The sequence below is a fragment of the Hevea brasiliensis genome, chromosome 9 (genome assembly GCF_030052815.1).
Source record: "Hevea brasiliensis isolate MT/VB/25A 57/8 chromosome 9, ASM3005281v1, whole genome shotgun sequence".
Classification (NCBI taxonomy): Eukaryota; Viridiplantae; Streptophyta; class Magnoliopsida; order Malpighiales; family Euphorbiaceae; genus Hevea; species Hevea brasiliensis.
In genome coordinates, this window is record NC_079501.1 from 27,485,578 (window position 1) to 27,501,196 (window position 15,619).

The following is a 15,619-nucleotide window of genomic DNA, read 5'->3' on the forward strand; positions in this document are numbered from 1 at the left end:
TAAGAGCCAATTTGAATGCTGGAGGAATCCCTATCATTCCATATTGTCCAGTTTGCAATGTTGGTGTGGAGACTTTAGAGCATGCCTTATTTTGGTGCAATCATGTACGTGCAACTTTGTTTGCAGTTCCCTGTATTTATAAACCAAATCCAATTGGTTTTACTTCCTTTGTTTCTTGGTGGACTTCTCCAGTTCAAATGTTTAATTCAGATAGGGTGCTGCTAGATTATATATCTTTGATTTGTTGGTATGTGTGGAAAGCAAGGAACAATGCTATTTTTGAACACAGTAATCCTGATCCTATAATGTCTATGCAGAAGATCAGAAGCAGCTACTCTGAACTAGTCCAAATGCCAGGAAGATACCCCAGCTCGCGTTATGAAAGAAATCCTGCATAAAATCCCTATATTTGGAAGGCCCTTCCTGGTGGTGTCCTTAAATTCAATGTGGATGTGGCTTAGAGAAGTCTCCCGATAACTACTGTTGCGGTTGTGATAGGTTTGGCTCCAGTTCTTAATTAGGCAGAACCGGAATGGACACCCTTTCTAAAATTTAGTGCTCTTTATACTTATAAAAAATTAGCTATTAAAAAAAAAATATGAACTCAATGTAATTGTAATTAAAAGGTGCATATATATCAAGAGCACCCAATTAATATGTATAATTTATCTATTACACAAGAAAATAAGTCATAATATCATTGTATCCCAATAAAAAGAAATATTTTTTTAAAAATATAAAGATAAATTATTAATAAAATAAAATATTATAAATTAAATTATTAAAAAAATAAAATTTCAAAGATTAAATTATTTTTAAATTAAAAATAAAAATATTTTAATTTTTTTTTTTAAATTAATGATAAATATAGTGATTAAGTCAAAGATTTTATTAAACTTTTTACCCCAAATAAAAAAATAGTAAAGAAGGCAACGAATATCCTCTGAAAGTCACACTCAGAACGGATACAAAGAAACTTCAATGCCCCTCACAAAAAGCAGCTCAAGAACTCGTCAACAAACGGACAATTTTATTGACCCGCCCACAAAAGACCCTTCTGGTCTTCCTCCTCTTCCTCCTCCTCCTCGTTTCACTTGTATTGCTTTCTCTTTATCTTTCTCGCAATTATGCTGAGGTGGTGATCACTGTGGTCTGGTTGGTCAGAGAGAATAAATGCAATACTGTAACTATACAGAGGCTCATGCTGATTAGTGAACAAGACAGGTTAGAGGTTTCTTTCTTAATTCATAATAATTAGTTAATTGCATTAGCATCAGTTTTTTTATGTAGAGAGAAATGGACATGCACGTGGTTCATCATCTGTTGGCCTTCTTGGCATCCTTACATACATATATAGAGAGACCTTTTTAAAGCGGTTTATTAAATTGGCTCACCTGCTTCCTTTCTAACCAAGGTACTTTCTGTCACCACTTCCATTCCTCTATCATCACCATTTTCATTGCATCACGTCCCATGCTTCTCTGCTTGCCTCAATTTCATTTCTTCACTCTACCCCAAGAAAAGTAAAACTCCCTAGATCTTTGTTTTTGTGCCTATTAATTAAGAGTTTTATTTGTTTTTCCATGTTTCTGTATGCAAATGTGTTCACAATTTAGAACCTTTCTTCAATTTCAGTGATACCTGCAGCCAGTTGAAAAATGCTGCTACTTGGTGATGATTGTGATTTTGTGTTTCTTACCGTGAAAACTCCAAGAATCAGTTCTAGTAAAGCAGCAAGGGGACCATATAAACCCTCTTTCAATTCGATATAGCATCAATAATGCCAAACGGTTAGATCCATTTATCAACATTTTGTACAATGAGCATGAGAAGATTTTATCAATTTTGTGTCTCTCATGCTCTTTTGCTCTTGATTTCTTGCTTTCTTGGATTCACCTCTACTGTTTCACCAGCTACTGAGGGGGAGATCTTGCTGCAATTCAAGGCAAGCATCACCAGTGACCCCTACAACAAATTGGATACCTGGCTTCCTAATGCCAATCCTTGTAACTACAGTGGTGTGTTCTGCAATTCTCTGGGATTTGTAGAGAGAATTGTTTTGTGGAAGACAAACCTATCTGGGTCTTTGTCACCGGCATTATCAGGTTTGAAATCTTTGAGAATCTTGACATTATTTGGCAATCGATTTATGGGTAATATCCCACAAGAATATGCCGAGTTAAGCACACTGTGGAAGATAAATTTGAGTTCTAATGCCTTGTCTGGGTCAATCCCAGAATTCGTCGGTGACTTGCCAAATATTAGGTTTCTTGATTTGTCTAGGAATGCTTATAGTGGAGAGATACCATCGGCCTTGTTCAAGTTTTGTTACAAGACCAAGTTTGTTTCTCTTTCTCATAACAGTCTTTCTGGTCCAATTCCGGTTTCAATAGTGAATTGTACTAAGCTTGAAGGGTTTGATTTCTCTTTCAACAATCTCAGTGGTGAATTGCCTTCTCAAATTTGTGATATTCCTGTGTTAAAGTATCTGTCTTTGAGGAGCAATGTGTTAACTGGGAGTGTGCAGGAGGAGATTTCAAGATGCCAGAGATTGAGTATTTTGGATCTTGGCAGCAACATGTTTGCCGGGTTGGCACCATTTGTAGTTCTTGGATTTCAAAACATGAGTTATTTCAATGTATCGCACAATGGTTTTCATGGGGAGATTCCTGAGATCGGAACCTGCAGCGAGGGATTGGAAGTCTTTGATGCTTCAGGTAATGATTTGGATGGAGAGATCCCATTGAGCATTACAAACTGCAAAAGCCTTAAATTTCTCAACTTGGGGTTTAACAGGCTGCATGGGAGTATTCCAGTTGGGATTGCTAAACTGGAGATGCTTAGGGTGCTTAATTTGGGCAATAATTCGATTGATGGGAGGATCCCTGCAGGGTTTGGAGCCATTGAGTGGCTTCTGGTCTTGGATTTGCACGATCTTCACCTTAAAGGCGAAATTCCTAAAGATATAAGCAATTGCAAGTTTCTTCGTGAGCTGTGAGTCTAATCACTGTCTTGTAATGTTTTAGATTTTATCAGCATTCTTTTGATCCAAAACTTACAATTATGTTGATGCAGGGATCTTTCTGGTAATGATTTAGATGGAGAAATTCCCAATACCCTATACAATATGTCTGACTTAGAAGTTATTGACCTACATCAAAACCAACTCAATGGCAGCATACCAGAGAGTCTAGGAAACCTCTCAAAACTCCTAGTTCTTAACCTCTCACAAAATATTTTTTCAGGGGCAATCCCATATTCCCTTGGAAATTTGACAAACTTAACATATTTTAATCTCTCCTCCAACAACCTTTCTGGTCCCATTCCTTTGACACCAAAAATCCAGGCTTTTGGTCCATCTGCATTCCTGAATAATTCTGGGCTCTGTGGTCCTCCTTTGGATATTTCTTGCTCTGGCAATGGCACAAGTCCAAGATCCAAGAAAAACAAGATTCTCAGCAATTCTGCAATTGTGGCAATTGTTGCTGCTGCATTGATCGTTTCTGGGGTTTGTGTGGTATCAATCATGAACATTAGAGCACGAGGTAGGAAAACGAAGCATGAAACTATGGTCGTTGAGAGTACACCATTGGGTTCGACAGATTCCACAGTTATAATTGGGAAATTGGTTCTGTTCAGCAAGACTTTACCGTCAAAATATGAAGATTGGGAAGCCGGTACCAAGGCTTTGCTTGACAAGGAAAATTTGATTGGTGGTGGGTCAATTGGAACAGTCTATAGAACTAACTTTGAAGGTGGGATCTCAATTGCAGTGAAGAAGCTTGAGACTCTAGGTAGGATCAGAAGCCAAGATGAATTTGAGCAAGAAATTGGACGGTTAGGTAACCTTCGACATCCAAATTTGGTTGCTTTTCAAGGTTATTATTGGTCCTCATCAATGCAGCTAATTTTATCTGAATTTGTTCCAAATGGTAATCTATACGATAATCTACATGGACTTGATTATCCAGGCACCAGTACTGGTGTTGGTAATAGTGAATTATACTGGTCTAGGAGGTTTCAGATTGCTCTTGGAACAGCAAGAGCACTTTCTTTCCTTCACCATGATTGTAGGCCTCCAATACTCCATCTTAACATCAAATCTACTAACGTGCTCTTAGATGAAAATTATGAAGCGAAGTTGTCTGATTATGGTTTGGGGAAGCTGCTACCCATTTTGGACAACTATGGTTTAACCAAATTCCATAATGCAGTAGGGTATGTTGCACCAGAATTGGCTCAAAGTCTAAGATTGAGTGAGAAATGTGATGTGTACAGCTTTGGAGTGATTCTTTTGGAGCTGGTTACCGGGAGGAAACCAGTAGAGAGTCCATCAGCAAATGAGGTAGTTGTTTTGTGTGAATATGTCCGTAGTTTATTGGAGACTGGCTCAGCTTCAGATTGCTTCGATAGATCCTTGCAAGGTTTTTCAGAGAATGAGTTGATTCAGATTATGAAATTAGGTTTGATTTGTACATCTGAGGTTCCTTCAAGAAGACCAAGCATGTCTGAGGTTGTTCAAGTGCTCGAGTCGATAAGATCTGGAGTGGAGTCATCATAGTCGTTATCAAAGTGCTTCAGAGGGTTTTCTTGGACCATCTCAGAATTCAATTAACTATGTCCATTTCAATCAAACAAACTAGTCTTGTTGGAAGTTTGTTGGTTAGCTGTGCAGAGACAGAGACAATGCTGTTGCAGATTAGGTGGGGAAAAAAAAAAGAAAATCATTCTTTTCTATTCAATTTTGGAATTACCATTATTAATTGTTCCTGACATCTGTAACATTTTGCAATAAAATCATTCATTTATTGTATTTCATATGCTGACAAAAACTAGAAAAAAATAAGTAAATTGACTGAAGTTTTTGTAGTTTCTCCATCATGTGTGCGATGGAATCTTTAGGTTAGCTACGAAATTTGGATAGCATGAACTGTTGTTAGTTCGGAGGAACTGCAGTGGCTGCATTTCAACCAATGGTGAGAACTATGCTGAAGCTCCCGTAAAACAGGACCAAAAAGACCTCGCGGAATTGCTTCATTCCCATCTCCAAATCAGTGCTAGTGAAATTGTTAGCTTATCAAGAATATATATTAAAAGAAAGATTAAATGCGTATGGAGTTGATCTGCAGCGGCAACTTTAGTATAGCAAGTTCCCTTCTACAATAACGTAGCAAGCTCCTCTGCATGTGGAGTGTGTTCCATTTTAGAATTCAGACTTAAAATAGTTCAAGGAAAGTATATGCAGAGAATCGTCTTTCATTTCTAGCCAGACCAATATATAAATCCAGACCAATATATACATAGGAAAGGATATCTCTTGGAGAGATAGGTGCTTTCCACTGAATCCCTTCCAGTACCATTCTGACTACTATTAGTGTGTTCTTAGCAGAATCCTATGGAGAAAGTTTGGAGCAACATCAAGAGATTAGCATTAAAATGGTGGTATTCAACAATCTTTCTAATACATGAGTGCAGAAAAAATTTTCTCCGGTAAGGTTAAACTATGGCCTGCAAACCAAATATAAAAGGGGACAGGTATGGTAAAAGAATTCATACATATTTGTCTGATGTTTGCAAATATTTCATATGATACACACTGAAAGAATTATTCAATTAAGAGAAGAAAGAAATATGAACGTTGTTTATGCTTCTGCATATTTTCAGCATCAACGGTTTACAAAAGCAATACCACTCACGTCGAGGAATCTTCTATATACTTCTAATTGTCCAAACTCCACGGCCGCTGTTAAACAAGCTACTGCAAGAAATTTCTCTCTATCCAAAAATTGAATATGCAATGTAACTGTCAAATACCCTGAACATATATTTTGATAGACCATATACTATGTGCACTCTCTCCTGGTTTGAATCTTCTAAATCAATGAGTTCTGCCATGCTCACAAACTTCACTTCCATGAGTACTGTCAAATGACCTGAACATCTTTTTTTTCTTTCTTTTCCTTATTTTCTCTCTATCTCCATCACACACTCAACTCCCCCACTTCACTTTCTCTACAAATCACTCTCCTTTTTATAGGTAGAGGAAGCCTTCTTCAAGTTACAAATCTAACCAAGACAAATTCCTACAAATTTTGCCATAAAAATGGAGAGCCGTCCTTTTAATACTTCATATCAAAATATTTTCTTTTTTTGCGCACATAATTTTTCACCAAATATTCTACACGTAAACTCATCGACTCTAACAGGTTAGCAGTCACAAACTTGTAGTTTGATTGCACACTTTGTGTGATCCAGCACACGCACAAGAAAGAGAAGGGGAGGAGGTGGTAAGTCTTAAGAAACATCGACTTTATATAAACTGTAAATGATTAGTGCAGAGTGATGGTGCTTTTTTACAGTATATATAAACATCAACTTTATATAAACAATGAGGAGGTTCTTGATTATCAGTATGGCTTCATCAAGTAGCTTTATTTATTAATTTTCATCCACCCCCAAAGTAAGAGGCTTCAATTTTTCATTTTAGATCTTCATGTCTTTAAACTGGGGGAATCAAACATTTAAAATTTTAAACAATAAGAAAATTTGATGAAGAAGACCAGCAATGTCACGACCCGACTTTTGAGCCTGACCGGTATTAGTATTTGGGCCAGTATAAGACCCCGAAGCTCGTAATAAGCCTACATAACTACAACCAAACAACCAAATCCAAAATGGAGAGCCCAAATGCAAGAAAACAAACGAAAAGAGCTTGACCATAAAATGAACAATTCAACGGGGAGCAAATTCACTCATCTTGTATCACAAACAAAACAACAATTAGAGAGCTCAGGTTACCCTCACAAGCAACGTCAACACGCAATATCAAAATGGGGAGATCAGCTCACCCTAAATCTAATATCACACAAAACACCTTAAGTCAAATATATTAGTTTCACATTACAACAACATTGCTATAGTCACTGCAGAATTCTAGATTTGAAAAATAAAATTAACAATTAATAAATTAACCATTTTGAAGTTCTCTATGAGAAAGAAAATATGTTGACTCCAAAATAACATCCATTTGTCACCTGAAAAAAAAAAAGAACATGGGTGAGCGTTCGACTTAGAATTTAAATTTGATATAAATATAATTTCTATAGCTATCTATTACTAATGTATCCCTAAGTATGAAATACACACCAAACACAAACATCGAGTAAAACATCTAATACTTGCACAAGAAGATAACTTGAAGCTACAAAAGCACCAAGTAAAGCATTTTCATACATAAGGACCCGCCAGCGAGTTCAACTTAAGCCTGACTTTTGCTTAAATCCAAAGGGGCTAGTAAGATCAACTCGAACTGTACCTCACCCCAACTTTTCATATCCATAAGGATTTAGTTCCAGCGAGAATGGCTCAAACTGCCACTACCTATCCGATCCATATCTATCCTAAGCCACATATATATAACACACACCGCTCCAAATTATCCTCAAGGTGACAAATACAAGTAATTAACATTAATTAAATATGCAACAACATTAATGCCTCTAATTTATTTTAACTAATTATATGCATATATAAATATTTATAAAAAAATACAGATATATGAATAATATTGAAATTATAAAAATAATCAATATTTAATTCACAGTATGATCCAAAGTCTATTGATTCTACTCGGAAGAAGAAGATAGTTGATTTGGACCACCTAAGCAAACATACCAAAGAACTATCAAGAATAGACCGATAATAATTAATTAAAAAAATAAAAGACTTTTTAGGTTCGTACCAAAAATTTGATAGAATTTCGCCTATTTCCAGTATCCAATCTTCCTGCAGGAAAACAAAATGTATATCTCAACAACCCAAAGTCTTTAGGCTTGCAACACAACACAAGACAATACCCATTCGGGGCTTGTCAAAACAGATTAACTAGTGTTATTGCTCAACTTCAGCTTAGGCACCTAAAATTCACCATAATCCAAAAATATCCAATTCATTTTCAAAAATTCTATAAATATTTCCGAAGGTCCTTAATAATATTATCTTAATATTATAATTGAAATTAGTGTATTTTATATAATCACGAATATTTTATTAATTATCAAATTATAGCTCAACTTAAGGCAAAAAAAAATGAATTAGCATGGGGTTTACCTACGCTAATTCTGACACCTGAAACGCTTCCGAGTCGTTTGAAAATATTAAAAATGACTATAATATCGACATACTTTCGAGGTAGGTTCTAAGCCTGTGTGTCTGGACCAAAATTGCAGTCTCAGGAACCTACAAAATGAAAGTACCCGCACAAAATCTAAAGCATAAAGGCTTCGTGTAGGTAGGTCTCGGAACCCATGCATCCAGATCAAAATTGTAGTCTAGGAGCCTACGAAATAAAAGTACCTACACGAAACCTAAAACATAAAGGGTTAGAAAAAAAAATTTTATTTAATCCAAAAGATGACTTTAAAGGCTTGAAATCTCACCAGTAGGCTCATGAGTCTTGAAAATTTTTCGGTATTGAAAAATTCTTGAATTGTATTATTTTGAAACTCACAGAGTGTATAACGAGCTGTTATATTGATTTTTGAAAAAAATTTCGATTTGGGAGAAATTTGTCTAGAAGTGAAAGTGGGCTAAATCTTTCAAAGCTCAATTTATGCAAATCAGGAAACGATACTGCACAAACTTGGTATCTACGCAATGCATATGAGGAGAGGAGCATTTTGATATCAAGAACGCCAGAAAAGGTGATCAGATAAAGAAGTTATGGCCATAAAAAGAAAAAGAATAAGAAAGAAGAAAGAAAAAGAATAAGAAAGAGAGAGACAGAGGAGAGAGAAAGTGGTGATGGAGGCTACTGCTTCCATTTTTTTTTTTTTTTAGTTTTGAATCCTTAAACCTTTTATTTTCTTTTAACATGGTTCAAAATTCTTTTTGATATAGTCCAAAATACTATACTACAATTAAATTAAGTTTAATAATAATAATAATAATAATAATAATAATAATAATAATAATAATAATAATAATAATAATAATAAATTAAAATATATTTAATACATGAATCATAAAACTTTAATTAAAATCAATTTCATATAATTAAGATACTATTTATTTTAGAGTATAGCAATATATTTATCATTTATGCTATTAGTATAAAATAATATTATAATAAAATTTTAAGTTAAATACGTTCAAAATTAAAATTCAAAACCTAAATTTAGAGTTTCAAAATAATTTAATAAGAACATCTTTAAATAATTAAATAAATCTCAAAATAATACAATTAATAAATCTTTTACTTTCTTTAAATTTTTAGGTCACTACAAGCAAGTCTCAAAACTCCAAGAAGAGAATCTAAACTGTTCCTAAAACTGCTGGAATTTATTGAGGACCTAGGCATGTCTTAAAACTGTAGAACTATGATGAAGGAAACTGCACATGTACAAAAATTACAAAAAATTATGTTGAAACAAGTCCAAAAACTGCCAAAAAAATTTTATTGTTAAAAGGCCATGAGTTTTCATTGTGTTAATGTGAAAGAGAATTTTGTTTTAGGATGTTTTTGTGTACTGTTATTCTTTTCTCAAATTTTGAGGTTCGTTGATGTGGCCCAACCGCAAGTACACGGGTCGTACAAGTAGTATAGAAAAAATATCGTTCCCACGAGGAGTTGTGTTAATGATTGAATTTTTGATATAAAAATTTGACTAATTTGAACTATTTTTGAAATTAAAGTAATAAATTGATAGATATTGAAGTATGAAATCTATATGTGTAAAATCAATAATCTATTCAATAATGTAATGATTTAACTAAATTTGCATCAAATTAAAATAAGTAAATTGAAATATAGCAAGATTTGAAATGAAAAGTAATTAAATTCGTTTAGAAATTAACAATAATAAAAGAGGTGATTTCGGAGTTCGGGAGTTCATATTCAAGCTATTTTGAGATTTTTAAATTGGTTACCAAATCTTCTGGAATTTACGAGTTTTAAGGAGATTAATTCTTAAATCCTTTGAATACCCTTTCAAGTGGGGCAAAGAGTGCCTTAATCAATCTAATCCTACTTTCGTGGAGTTAAAATTAATCAAGACCCATTAAGTTCCTTAATTAATTTGTAAATTCTCTTAATTCTTAGTCTATTTCTAAATCTAAGTTAATTAAGTCCAATTTCTTGATTATCTATCACAAGATTTTCTCCTTTTGGTGCTTCAACCATGGATTAAAAATAATACTTAATGGGATCCTATACTGATGCATGCATTTTAGATCATCATTTAGGAGTAATTTTTGCACATAATTTACCCTTATTCATAGCTATTATTTTAGATATTAGTATATATTTAGTCAATTTTACAATTTTCACATTTCTTAGTTTAATTTTTGGAATTTATTTGTTTTGTAGGTTAAATCTGGAGAAATTTGATGTATTTTGATCAGAGTAGCCATTTGGAGGAGATTAAAATCGAATTGCAAAAATTTTGAAGTTGAAAAAAAAAAAATGGCCGAGAGCGACACAACTGCAAAGACAACCGAATTAGCTCATGTCGCAGGTTGTGTCGATCGTCAGATATTCACGCCGAGAGCGACACAACCCGCGACACAACTGACTCGGCTTATGTCGTTTTTACTGGAAAATTTTTGACGTGGCATTTCCGTTACTCCAGCCTTTTTACCTCACCTTTTCTGGATCCTTCCCCCTTTTACCCATTCTAGAACAGTCCCTTAGCCTATATAAAGACCCATTTTATCACTTTCTTTCCATATAGAGAGCAAGGGAGGCATTTTTAGGAAGATAGAAAGAGGGAAAGGGAGGAGCATCTTCTGCATCTTCTTCCAGCAGCAGCAAGGATCAAGTTTCTGCACTTTTCTGCAGAGATCCTGCTGCAAATCTGTGAGTTTTTCTACCCTTTAAGCTTACATTTCCATTATTTCTTCATTTCTTCATTTGGGTTTATTTTTAAACAATGATTTGTGAGTAGTTGATTGAGATTCTAGAGATGGGTTTGTAAATATTGATTTGTTTTGTGGTTTTGAACTGATTTAGCCATTTAAATGAATATTGTTATATTTTGATTTATTGCTTGTGTGCTTATTTCCTTGCTTGATGAATGGGCCCTTATTAAGTTAAGTTTTAATCCTTAATAGATGGACTGAAAAGTGAATATTGGGGATGGATAATCTTGCAATAAACTTTATTTTCTTGGTGTTAGAAATAAGCTAAGAAGATTAAGGGGAACTTTCCAAAAATCAATTAGAGCATTAATTGGGTTTTTGTTAGATTTGAAATACCGTGAAAACATGGTTTGATTTAATGAAAACCAATTTTGAGATGCTTGAAAAAGGTTTCAAAAATTTAAGAATTGATTTCCCTCAAAATTGCAATTCTCATGTGTTTGGCTAAATTAGGGAAAAATCACATGCAAACAATATTGAAAAAATCCAATCTCTAGAATCAATTTATTTTTCATTGAAATTAGATATAAATCCTCCAAACCTCATAAATAGCAATTTAAATTTAAATCCAATTTCTATAATCACTTTATTTTTATTTTTATTGAATTTAGATTTAATTCCTCTCAATTTCATAAATAGATATTTCAAATTAATTTTTGGGTAATCTAGTTTAATTAATTTTAGTTAATTGATTGATCTAGTTTTAATTCCTCAAATACCAATTTTAATTCCAAATTTCATTTTACATCTTTAATTTTTGTCTTAATTTTAATTTTTAGATTTTATTTTTAATATCTTTTAATTTTTGTCATTCTAATTTGCTTATACTTTTATTTTCAATTTAAGCACAATTCCCTGTGGGATCGATATCAATTTTTAAAACTATACTACTGTGACCCGTGCACTTGCGGACACACCGTATCAAGTTTTTGGCGCCGTTGCCGGGGAATTGTTTGTTTTTAAGTTGGATTTTAATTGTTTTAAGCTAATTAGAATTTTTATTTTCTTTTATTTTCACTATTGTTCCTTGTGTTTTTCAGGTACTTTTCTTGTTTATGAGACGATCGAAAAGCGCAAGCGACACTGAATTGTTGTTCAATCCTGAAATTGAAAAATTCTGTCGAGCCAACAAAAAGGAATACAAAAGAAGAAAAGAAGCAGAAAAAGAAGAACAACAAATATTTGAGCAAGAGGAGACAATAGAAAATATGGAGAATCAAAATAGAGCTATTGGTGGAAACAATGGAGGAAATGAGCAAAACGGGCAAAATGCAGTTGCTAATCAAAATGATCCTCAAAGAAGATCCATGTTAGACTATGCTTTTCCTAGATGTACTGATGTGAGAGATAACAGACCTATTATTGGAGCTAATCAATTTGAATTAAAAACTGGTCTTATTCAAATGGTTCAGAATTCACAATTTGGAGGTAGCCCACTTGAAAATCCTCATTCTCATTTGAAGAAATTTTTGATGATATGTGGTACACAAAGACAACCTGGAGTTTCTGATGAAGTTATTCGGCTCACCTTATTTCCATTCTCTCTTCGGGATTCAGCATTGGAGTGGTATGATTCACTTCCACAAGCTATTATAGCTACTTGGGAGCAGCTATCTCAAGCTTTTCTATCTCAATTTTTCCCACCTGGGAAAACCACTCATTTGAGGAATCTGATGGTAGCTTTTAAACCAAGAGATGATGAAACTTTGTATGAATCTTGGATGAGATTTAAGGAGCTTGAAAGGCAATGTCCTCATCATGAAATACCGAAATGGATGATTGTTCAAAATTTCTACACCAGAGTTACTCCAGCCATAAGAAACACAATTGATTCACAAGCGGAGGAGATTTCATGAGAATGACAAGTGAAGAATGCTATGATCTATTAGAGAAGATTGCTCATAATACCCATTTATGGGGAAATCCTAGAGCACTTGAGCCAAAGAAAGCTGGGATCTATGAACTTGACTCAGTTAACTACATGAATGCAAAATTTGATCAGTTGACTCAGCTTCTTAGTGATTTTTGCACAAAGGCAACAACCTCAACTCCTACAACTATGCAACAAGTTGCCTTCACAAATGGAACTCAAAGTTGTGGAGTTGATTATTCTTCTTATGGTGATGATTATTTGCAAGAGCAAGCTGCTTATGCAGGAGGTTATCAACAAAAACCTATGGGAAATTCTTATTCTAATATGAACAACTCAACATGGAGACCACAAGCAACTTTTGCTCAACAAGGCCAAAGCTCAAATTATGCTCATAACCAGCAGTTTATGCAGCAAAATAGGCCTCAATTTCAGCCTCAATTTCAGCCCACAAGGCAGCCACCACCTGGATATCAAGCAAGAGCACAACAATCCCTTCCATCCCATGAACCGAAGCCATCTTTGGAGAACATGATGGAGAAATTTTTTGCTGAACAAAGCAAGATGAATAGCAAATTGGAGGAAGAAATGCAACACATGAGACAAACCATGGATCAATTACAAGTCCACAACCGCATGTTGGAGACTCAATTGGCGCAACAAGCAAGCTCATCAGGAAGCAATTCCTATGGGAAACTACCTAGCCAACCACAAAACCCTCATGAACAATGTAAGTTTGTAACCTTGAGAAGTGGTAAAAAAGTTGGTCAAGAGAGTGAAAACAAGAAAGAAGAAAAAGAGAGCACAAAAGAAGAAAATTCAGTTGAGAGCAAGAAAAATGAAAAAGAAGAAGAAAGCAAAAGTGAGCAAGATGAAGGAGAGAAACCATACATCCCACCTGAACCTTACAAGCCCACCCTTCCCTACCCTCAAAGATTCATTAAGCACAAGCTAGACAAACAATTTGGCAAGTTCCTTGAAGTGCTAAAGAAATTGTATATCAATGTGCCATTCACTGAGGCACTATCCCAAATGCCAAGTTATGCCAAGTTTTTGAAGGAGATTCTTTCCAACAAGAGAAGGCTAGAAGATTATGACACCATCAACTTGGGAGAGCAATGCAGTGCTATAATCCAGAAGAAGTTACCTCCCAAACTCAAAGATCCGAGTGTGTTTTCCATTCCTTGTCATATTGGTGATAATTGTGTGGCAAATGCCTTATGTGACCTTGGAGCTAGTGTCAGCCTAATGCCTCTTTCAATATATGAGAAGTTGAATATGGGAGAGTTGAAGCCCACAAACATGTATCTTTCATTGGCTGACCGTTCAATTAAGTATCCGGAAGGCATTCTTGAAAATGTGCCTATCAAGGTTGGGAAATTCTACATTCCGGTGGACTTTGTCATTTTGGATATGGAAGAAGACACAAAAGTTCCTATCTTATTGGGAAGACCCTTCTTGGCAACAGCTGGTGCATTAATTGATGTGAAGGGTGAGCAATTGACACTTAGAGTGGGAGATGATCAAATGATATTCAACATCAATCCAGCCATGAAAAGAAAACATGAAGAAGTTGAGTCTTGTTTGCGGGTAGACATTATTGATGAGATTGTTCAAGAGCATTTCAGACAAAGTTATCCACAAGACCCACTTGAAAATTGCTTAGTCCATGGTGGGAGCATTGATGATGATAATCACAACATGGCTATTTTTGCGCAATACTTGGAAAGCTCTCCACCACATCCTGAAGCCACAATTTTTCAACTTGAAGGAGTACAAAATCTGGAGATCAAACCACCATCATTAAAGGTAGAGGATGCCCCAAAGGTAGATCTTAAACCTCTTCCTTCCAACCTCAGGTATGCTTTTCTTGGACCAAATGAAACATATCCTGTTATAATTAATGCATCATTGACTAATATTGAGATTGACAAATTGTTGAGAGTTTTGAGAGAATATAGAAGAGTTTTGGGTTATGCAATTGATGATATAAAGGGAATTAGCCCAACAATTTGTATGCATAGGATTTTCCTTGAGCCAAATAGTAAACCTTCCATTGAACATCAAAGAAGATTGAATCCTACAATGAAGGATGTTGTGAAAAAGGAAATCCTAAAATTACTAGCTGCTGGAATTATTTACCCCATTTCTGACAGTGAGTGGGTTAGCCCTGTGCATGTTGTACCAAAAAAAGGTGGGGTGACAGTTGTTAAAAATGAGAATAATGAATTGATACCCACTAGAACTGTTACAGGTTGGAGAATGTGCATAGACTATAGGAAGTTGAACAATGCCACAAGAAAAGACCATTTTCCCCTTCCTTTTATGGATCAAATGTTAGAAAGATTAGCCAAGCATTCATTCTTTTGTTACTTAGATGGATATTCTGGTTTCTTTCAAATTCCAATACATCCTGATGACCAAGAAAAAACTACCTTTACCTGTCCCTATGGCACCTTTGCCTATCGAAGGATGCCATTCGGATTGTGTAATGCACCTGGCACATTTCAAAGGTGCATGATGGCCATTTTTTCTGATTTTATTGAAGAAATTATGGAGGTCTTCATGGATGACTTTTCAGTTTATGGCACTAATTTTGATTCATGCTTGACTAATTTGTCTAAAATTTTGCAGAGATGTGCTGATAATGACCTAGTATTGAATTGGGAGAAATGCCACTTTATGGTCCAAGAAGGGATCGTTTTAGGGCATTTAATCTCAAATAGGGGAATTGAAGTGGATAGAGCCAAAATAGAAATTATTGAAAAAATGCCCCCTCCAACCACTGTAAAAGGAGTGCGAAGTTTCCTTGGACATGCCGGGTTTTACCGG

At 34.8% G+C, this 15,619-nt stretch overlaps 1 protein-coding gene and 1 non-coding gene across 5 annotated transcripts; one reads left to right on the forward strand and one right to left on the reverse strand.

The window, feature by feature from the left end:
* The first annotated feature begins 1,012 nt into the window (after nucleotides 1–1,012).
* On the forward strand, nucleotides 1,013–4,874 carry LOC110645442 (probable LRR receptor-like serine/threonine-protein kinase At1g12460). 4 transcript variants are annotated; one of them, XM_021798620.2, is made up of 3 exons: nucleotides 1,013–1,224; nucleotides 1,636–2,994; nucleotides 3,076–4,874. In XM_021798620.2, exons 2-3 carry the CDS (start codon nucleotides 1,820–1,822, stop codon nucleotides 4,559–4,561), a joined length of 2,661 nt encoding a protein of 886 aa, XP_021654312.1. In that variant the 5' UTR covers nucleotides 1,013–1,224; nucleotides 1,636–1,819; the 3' UTR covers nucleotides 4,562–4,874. The 4 variants fall into 4 exon arrangements, with proteins under 4 accessions (XP_021654312.1, XP_021654328.1, XP_058009589.1 ...); XM_021798636.2 differs by lacking the exon at nucleotides 1,013–1,224 and having other exon boundaries at nucleotides 1,238–1,790; nucleotides 1,914–2,994; XM_058153606.1 differs by lacking the exon at nucleotides 1,013–1,224 and adding an exon at nucleotides 1,238–1,523.
* Nucleotides 4,875–12,575: 7,701 nt separating this feature from the next.
* On the reverse strand, nucleotides 12,576–12,682 carry LOC131183608 (small nucleolar RNA R71). Its single transcript, XR_009151650.1, has one exon. It is a non-coding gene; the product is annotated as a small nucleolar RNA R71 (small nucleolar RNA).
* Between the last annotated feature and the right edge of the window lie 2,937 nt (nucleotides 12,683–15,619).

What these genes read in the sequence shown, in the direction of transcription:
- LOC110645442 (XM_021798620.2), top strand. Translation starts at nt 1,820, where the DNA reads ATGAGCATGAGAAGATTTTATCAATTTTGTGTCTCTCATGCTCTTTTG. An exon ending in TGCAAGTTTCTTCGTGAGCT is followed by an intron (nt 2,995 to 3,075) that starts GTGAGTCTAATC and finishes ATGTTGATGCAG; the next exon opens with GGATCTTTCTGGTAATGATT.